The 7,741-nt window shown below is 46.5% G+C and overlaps 1 protein-coding gene across 1 annotated transcript; it reads left to right on the top strand.

The window, feature by feature from the left end:
• On the top strand, positions 1 to 4,272 carry GPX2 (glutathione peroxidase 2). Its single transcript, XM_047794516.1, has 2 exons — positions 1 to 408; positions 3,588 to 4,272. Exons 1-2 carry the CDS (start codon positions 187 to 189, stop codon positions 3,936 to 3,938), a joined length of 573 nt encoding a protein of 190 aa, XP_047650472.1. The 5' UTR covers positions 1 to 186; the 3' UTR covers positions 3,939 to 4,272.
• Positions 4,273 to 7,741: the final 3,469 nt, after the last annotated feature.

Here is a 7,741-nt window from a genome sequence, read left to right as displayed (position 1 = left end):
CTGTAAATAGGAGGAACAACCTTGCTCAAACGGCACTTACAGGTGGGTGACTGCTTTTGCTAAGTCATCCTGGGGATGCTCAAAGCCCCACTGTGAGATTCTTCCTCGCTCCTCCTTCCTCATTCCCACTTTAATAGACCCTCAGGTACGCTCATACCACTCTGCCACTCACTCTGCACTTCCACCATGGCTTACATTGCCAAGTCCTTCTACGACCTCAGTGCTATCAGCCTGGACGGGGAGAAGGTAGATTTCAACACATTCCGAGGCAGGGCAGTGCTGATTGAGAATGTGGCCTCGCTCTGAGGCACAACCACCCGGGACTACACCCAACTCAACGAGCTGCAATGCCGCTTTCCCAGGCGCCTGGTGGTTCTTGGCTTCCCTTGCAACCAATTTGGACATCAGGTGAGAGGTCCCTGGTATTGTACCCAAGGACCTGGGTTGCTGTAGTTCTAGCGGGCTAAGGGGATGGGGAGGAGGACTGTGTGTGTAGGAGTGTCTGGAATCATGGGGTATGTTTTGTTAATCTAGGTCTTTAGGTGCCTGTGACTGCCAGGGGGAAGTCTGCATGACTCTGTGATAAAACACTGAAGATGGAGCTTTTTATGGTTTCTTAACTTTCCACTACACTCCATGAGGGCTGGTAGCAGGTCTGCTTTTCTCTCCATTGTCTTCAGTGCCTAGGGTAGAGAAGGCACTCACTAAATATTTGTTGAATGAATGACCAGAGAAAATAAAAGATCAAGAAGCAAACTGGGATTGAACTGACCTGATCAGATCTTTGTTCTCACTAGACTTGGTTCTGCTATTTAATGGCTCTGTGCCCTAGGAAGAATCGTTCAATTTTTGTTTTAGTGTCCTCATCTATAAACTGCGGATAATACCACTTATCTCACTGTAGTATTGAGAGGTTGAGGGGATAAGATCTACAAAAGTAATTTGAAAAATATAGAGTAATACCCAAATGCAAGCAACTTTATTATTTAGATGGAAAGGTTTTGCTTTTTTTGTTTTGTTTTGTTTTTGCTTTTTAGGGCTGCACCTGTGGCATATAGAGGTGCACAGGCTAGGGGTCCAATCAGAGCTACAGCTGCTGGCTTACACCACAGCCACAGCAATGCCAGATCCGAGCCTCATCTGCAACCTACACCACAGCTCATGTCAATGCCAGATCCTTAACCCACCGAGTGAGGCCAGGGATCGAACCCGCAACCTCATGGTTCCTAATTGGATTTGTTTCTGCTGCGCCACGATGGGAACTCCAGAAAGGTTTTGTTTGTTTGAGATCAGCCAAGTGAAGAATGAATTTGGGGGAAGGCAAAGGATTTGCAAAGCGCACGTGGCTCCTCCGGGCACCACATGCACCTGTGTGTCTCTGATTAATGGGTCAAGTTGTTATACATATTCAGCCTACACACCTCAAGTTATCTTTTAGGGATTCTTAATTTTCATTTATGATTTTAAGAGCACAGGCAAGCAGAATGTCCCCAAGTGAACCCTCCATACATAATCCCTTTGATTCAATTCACAGTGGTAGGAAGGCAAAAAAGATTAGCAGAGATAAAGGCAGGAAGGCCAAAGTGTCATTGGCTGGGACAAACCTGAGCCCAAACTATTAGTGCTCTCAGTGTTTCTTCTCTGTCTTCAGTTCTGTTTCTAGGCCTGACCAGGGCAAGAGAGATAGAAAGGGCAAAACCGCTTCAGAGGTGTCTCATTGGCTCTAGAGGTGCACCCAGCCATGCGCCATCACTTCAGGCTAGCGGGCTGCTGGACAGAATCCACAACCTACTAGTAGCCAGCCAGAAAGCCATTTGCATTAGGAGATAAGATGTCTAATAGGATCAACTCTGGGCTCAAGATGTCAAGATGGCCTGAACTGACTGTACTAATTGGTTCTAGTAGGTCAGAGGCAGGAACTTTTTCCCAGAAGGAGATATCTGATTCTTAGACTTGGGGACGGGGATGGGGTGGGGTTGGGGTTGGGGATGGTGGTAGCAGGGAAAGGTAGACAACAAGGGTCTCCATGGGCCTTTGGGGGTTGTCGGGGATGGGGAATGCTAACTGGGGAGAGGACAGTGATGGCAGAGAGGAGGAAAGGCAGGTAACAGGTTGAGAGCTAAAGCATTCTAGCTGAGTATAGCGAGTGAGTGTGAGGTACAGGAGCCTAAGTGAAAGGAATGATTTTTGTTTGTTTGTTTTTGTCTTTTTGCCTTTTCTAGGGCCGCTCCTGTGGCATATGGAGGTTTCCAGGCTAGGGGTCTAATTGGAGCTGTTGCTGCCGGCCTACACCACAGCCACAGCAACGTGGGATCCGAGCTGTGTCTGCAACCTACACCACAGCTTAACCCACTGAGGAAGGCCAGGGATCGAACCTGCAACCTCATGGTTCCTAGTCGGATTCGTTAACCATTGCGCAACGACGGGAACTCCGAAAGGAATGATAATTATGTATTCACAACTTTGGCCCTCAACACTGATTTCCTTAACCTCCCCTTCCCCTGCCCTATTCCAAACCCTAAACCCTCCATCCCATTTAATTCATCCCTGTCGGTCATAAACTAATTCCATTTACAGCACATTCATAGTTGTCTATAACCTACTTTGCCTTTATGGCACCTGAAAACTAGACTTCCTTGAATGGGGTTTTCCTTCATCAAAGCTTCCTCTTTCTTATAACTCAGATCTAGGACAAGGCAAGATGAAAGGAAGAAGCTATAAATCCCCTTCTTCTAGGCCTCAATTTCACATTTAATTAGAGGAGCTGAGTAGGGCAGAGGCCAAGACTATATTCAATACTCACTGGGTAATTAGAAGCAAGAGAGGCCAAACCAGGGAGAAGGAAAAGGAAGGTGGTGGCAGGGTGTATGCGTGTGTACGTGTGTGTGTGTGTGGGGGGGTAAGTAGAAGGAGGATTCTAGCCCATATGAGCTGAGCCTCCTTTCTTTCTGCTACCACAAACTCAAGGTTCCTTGGAGCCTCAGACAGATACCTAAGAACTGCTCAGGGAAGATCAGAGAGGGAAGCAACAGCTCAAAAGTGCTCAGTCCTCAGTACAAGAGCAGTCAAGCCAGGATCTACAAGAACTTTCAGAAATGGCCTAGCAAACCATCAAACAATAGCTGTGAGAGGGAAAACTGCGAGTCAAGAGTAGGGCAAAGCAAACGACAAGAGAAGGAACAGAGGTTAAAAAAGAAAAAAAAGGTACAGGAGTTCTCGTTGCGGCTCAGTGGTTAATGAATCCGACTAGGAACCATGAGGTTGCGGGTTCCATCCCTGGCCTTGCTCAGTGGGTCAAGGGTCCAGCGTTGCCGTGAGCTGTGGTGTAGGCTGCAGACGCGGCTCAGATCTCACGTTGCTGTGGCTCTGGTGTAGACCAGCCGCTACAGCTCCGATTTGACCCCTAGCCTGGGAACCTCCATATGCTGCGGTAGCGGCCCAAGAAATGGCAAAAAGACAAAAAAAAAAAAAAGAAAAAGAAGAAAGATACATAGAATGATCCTGGGCCACAAAGGAGGGTGAAAGACCTGTGGATCCTTCACTTCCCCCTTCCCTTGTCCAAACTCTGTGTCTCTTTCCGCCCCCAGGAGAACTGTCAGAATGAGGAGATCCTGAACAGCCTCAAGTACGTCCGCCCTGGGGGTGGATTCCAGCCCACTTTTACCCTTATCCAGAAGTGTGACGTGAATGGTCAGAACGAGCATCCTGTCTTCGCCTACCTGAAGGACAAGCTGCCCTACCCTTATGACGACCCGTTTTCCCTCATGACTGATCCCAAGTTCATCATCTGGAGCCCTGTGCGCCGCTCAGATGTGTCCTGGAACTTTGAGAAGTTCCTCATCGGGCCAGAGGGGGAGCCCTTCCGACGCTACAGCCGCACCTTCCCAACCATCAACATCGAGCCTGACATCAAGCGCCTCCTCAAAGTTGCCATATAAACACTGGCCGCTCAGCACACAGATCTCCTACTTCCTCCTGCCCCTGAGTATCCATCCTTAGCATTCAGTCTGCCCTCAGGACACTGAGCTGGACCCAGGCTTTCCCTTGAGATCCGTCCCCTTCATCAAAGAACCTTGCCTTTCTGGTCTGTTTCCTTCCCATCCCTCCAACCTTCTTGTTGGTGATTCAACCCGGGGACTCTGAGACCTGGGTGGGCTCTGGGCCGTCACAGAATGATGGCACCTTCCTAAATCCATATGGGAGGTGTTTGAGAAGTGTGAGGGGCTTGGAGCCAGCCTGCCGGCTGAGTCCAATAAAGGGTGGGTGTGGAAATGGTCAGGCTCTTTGTGTCTTCTTCCTTGACAGAGATGGGGGAATGGTGAAAAAAAAAAAAAAATACGTGCGGGGACTGAGGGGCTGGCAGCACACAAGGCTGAGGAGAGGGAGGCACTGATCCAGGGGACACCCAATTACTGTCTGGAAAGTAGGTTCTGGTCAAGGTCTGCAATTGGTCATAGGCTGAGTTTTGGGAAATGTGAATTGTTTTATTACTTATGGCTCTTCTCTAGAACTGGGGAAAGGAGGTGATATCAAGAGGGTGTGGAGGGGTGGAGAAAAGACAGAGGGCCCTTTGAAGGAAAGCCCTGGGAAGTCAGAGGATTGCAGTCAGGAAGAGGCACTCTCACTGTGGGTCCTGGGCTGACTAGGATCTTGAGAAATGTTACCTGCACCTTGAGAAGCTGAATTTGGTTCTCTTTTACTGACAGTAGTGGTGTGGAGGGTACAGTTACTGGAGCACAAAGAGCATTTTACCCCTTTCCCAGTTACAAAGGTGTGGAGAAATGTTTGTTTTGGATCCTTTGTAAGGTTGACTCTCCCTCCTTTTTAAAGTTCATGTTCCACTCTTGTCTTTCTCCAGCTCACATATCCACAAGTCCAGGAACAAGACAGACATGTTTAGGCATGAATGACTGATTTCATTTCTTTTTCCATGGGGGTGGGGATAGGAGAGGGCCTCCCTTCAGACATTCAGACTGTTCATAACCTGCCAACATGACAGCTGTTCTGAGAACAGAGTTCTGCTGAATGGCTTTGCAAGGATGGACGATGCCCCGGATCCCTCATCTGGTTCAGGCACACTCCAAAAGCACCACCAAGGCCAGGTCCTATCATGCTCTAGAAAAGATACCTCCTGATAGGCCACTGCCCTCTCACTTTGTCCTGCAAACCTCTTCCTGGTAACTTCTCATTTTGCCTTCCCTTCTCTGACCACTAGATGGAATATTTCACTTCTTTTCATTGAAGCCCTGAAGGGCCAGTTCTTCAAATTGGACACACTGCTTGCAATGCTGAGGGGAAAATGCTTCTCCTATGATACTCCCCGTAACCGTTTTCCAAGGACTTGCCTCATCTGAGAAGTAAATGTGGAATAGAGGTTAAGGATCCCCATGGTCTGACCTTCTACTAAAGCTATGGCACCGATGGGGCTTTCTTGCAAAATGGTAACCTGAGTGGTACAGTGGGAATCCCCTGGCATCCTTCTGCAGGCCGCCTGCTAAATTAAGGCTGCCCTTAACTTGACTCTCGAAAACTCGAACCTTTCAAGATTCCTACTCTTAGAGCCAACAACTAGGTTATAGGTTTTGGAGGACAAGACCAAGCACTGATTTTAAAGCAATAACTGCAGCGATAAAGTGCTTCCTTGAAGAAATAAAATACAGAACTTGTGTGGGATACTAGTATGATTTTTTTCCTCATCTTTATAGTGTTATTGCCTGTTATGACGTCCAATGGCAGAACCAGCTATACCTGATGTTGGCAGTATGCCACAGGCAACTTAGGGGCTGACGTGCCAGAACAATGGGTTGGGCCTTACCCAGGAGGCTCAAATGGAGGGAATAATTTAGAGACTCCCAAAGGAATGGGGATTACAGTCCAAGTCATTCTGCAGAGAGAGTCATAAGCGGCCATAATGCTAGGAAGAGGGCTCCTCACTTGGACAAGGGGAAATGCTGTTTGCTCCAGATTGACTCAGAAGGACCAGAGAAGGCGGGACTGGAGGAAAAACTTGTTTTACAAGGACATTTTGTTTTATTCAATCCTTAGGTGTGCTGTTGTTAAAATGAAGACAAATGGGAAATTGTTTCCTTTTATTTCTCACCTTGCCTGTCCCTTTTACATCCTCCAAAGTATCAGCTTATGGTTATAAACAGACAAGGCAAAGCTTCATATATAATCACCCACTTTCCTAGATCAACAAAATCTTTTAATCAAACGTCCCTAGGGGCACTCAGGAAGTAAGAAGTCTCATAAACAAGCTTTCCCAGAAGTGCTGGGATAATACTACTCGACTTAGAGGAGGGACAGAGAGAATTATTTCTCTGAGGACTTCTACCAAAAAAACATGACTCGGAATAGGTGATTTTAGGGGGCCAAGACACACAGACTGAAATGGATGAGTATGTCCATGATTATGTTCCCACAGCTGTATCTCCTTAAGCCAAACCCTTACTGATGATTTCAAGCCTGATGATTTCTTATAATCTCCATCACAACCATCATTCAAATTACCATATACTATACTCACACACTGCACTAAGTACTTTCTATATATTAGGTTCTTTAATCCTCATACCAACCCTAGGAGGAATTTTTCTCTCTATTTAAAGAGAAGGTAATTGAGAAAGACACCTTTCAAAGACAAAGGGCTAGTGAGTGGTAGAGTTGAAAATTAAACTCAGGTCAGTTTGTCTCCGAAGCTTCTATTACTAACCATGACACAACCATGCTTCCTTCTATCTCAGAGCTGCTCCTGTACACAGCACTGCATAACTTAATGACGCTTTCGCTTACATTATATCATTTGATTTAAAAACTCTGTGAAGGAGTTCCCATTGTGGCTCAGTGGGTTACGAGCATGACTAGTATTCATGAGGATGTGGGTTTGATCCTTGGCTTCGTTCAGTGGGTTCAGGACTTGGCGTTACCGTAAGCTGGGGTGTATGTCCATAACAGACACAGCTCGGATCCCGACTTGCTGTGGCTGTGGTGTAGGCTGGCAGCTGCAGTTCTGATTCAAGCTCTAGCCTGGGAACTTCCATATGCTGCTGGTGTAGCCCTAAAAAGCAAAAGCAAAAACAAAAACAAACCTGTAAATGAGGCATGATTGCATTTATTTTTCCACTGAAGAAACTGAGGTACAGATGGAGTGACTTACCCAATGTCCCACCATGAGCAGGTGATAAAGCTAATTTCAGACCCAGGTCTGTTGATTTCCCTTCTACCCAACCACAGCATATTGCACAAGAGAGACTTGTACTTCAATCAAGAAACACACGTTCTAAAATTGAGAGCCTCAAATTCAGTCAAGTAATCTGCTCTTGAAACAAAAGAATGAAACTGAAAGGATTCTCATTACACTGAAATAAAGAACAGTGACTGTATACTTCTTAGTGATGATATATAAGTAACAAACCATATCTGGTTCTGCCCAGACTATATCATATGTCAATTAATTAGTACTGGGAGAACCCAAGACCATCCGAGGAAGACAAAGCTAGCTAAGACGACACAACAGGAAACATGCTTAGCTTTGAACTCCGAGACCCTAATTAGGTAGACCCCATTCTGTATATCATGGAGCGGGGAGAGAAAGAATGAGATGCCAGGGCAAGTTCACGTTGCCCACTACAGCTACAGGTGATTTTTCTCCTTCTTGTGTCTCAGAAGTGGAAGTAAATAAGACCAATGCTTTTGCCTGGTTCCCCTTTACTTAAACAGAAAAATATGGATGCTGTAGAAC

Source organism: Phacochoerus africanus, chromosome 9 (genome assembly GCF_016906955.1).
Source record: "Phacochoerus africanus isolate WHEZ1 chromosome 9, ROS_Pafr_v1, whole genome shotgun sequence".
NCBI lineage: Eukaryota > Metazoa > Chordata > Mammalia > Artiodactyla > Suidae > Phacochoerus > Phacochoerus africanus.
The sequence above is the reverse complement of the archived record's forward strand: the minus strand, read 5'-3'. Positions and strand labels throughout refer to the sequence as shown.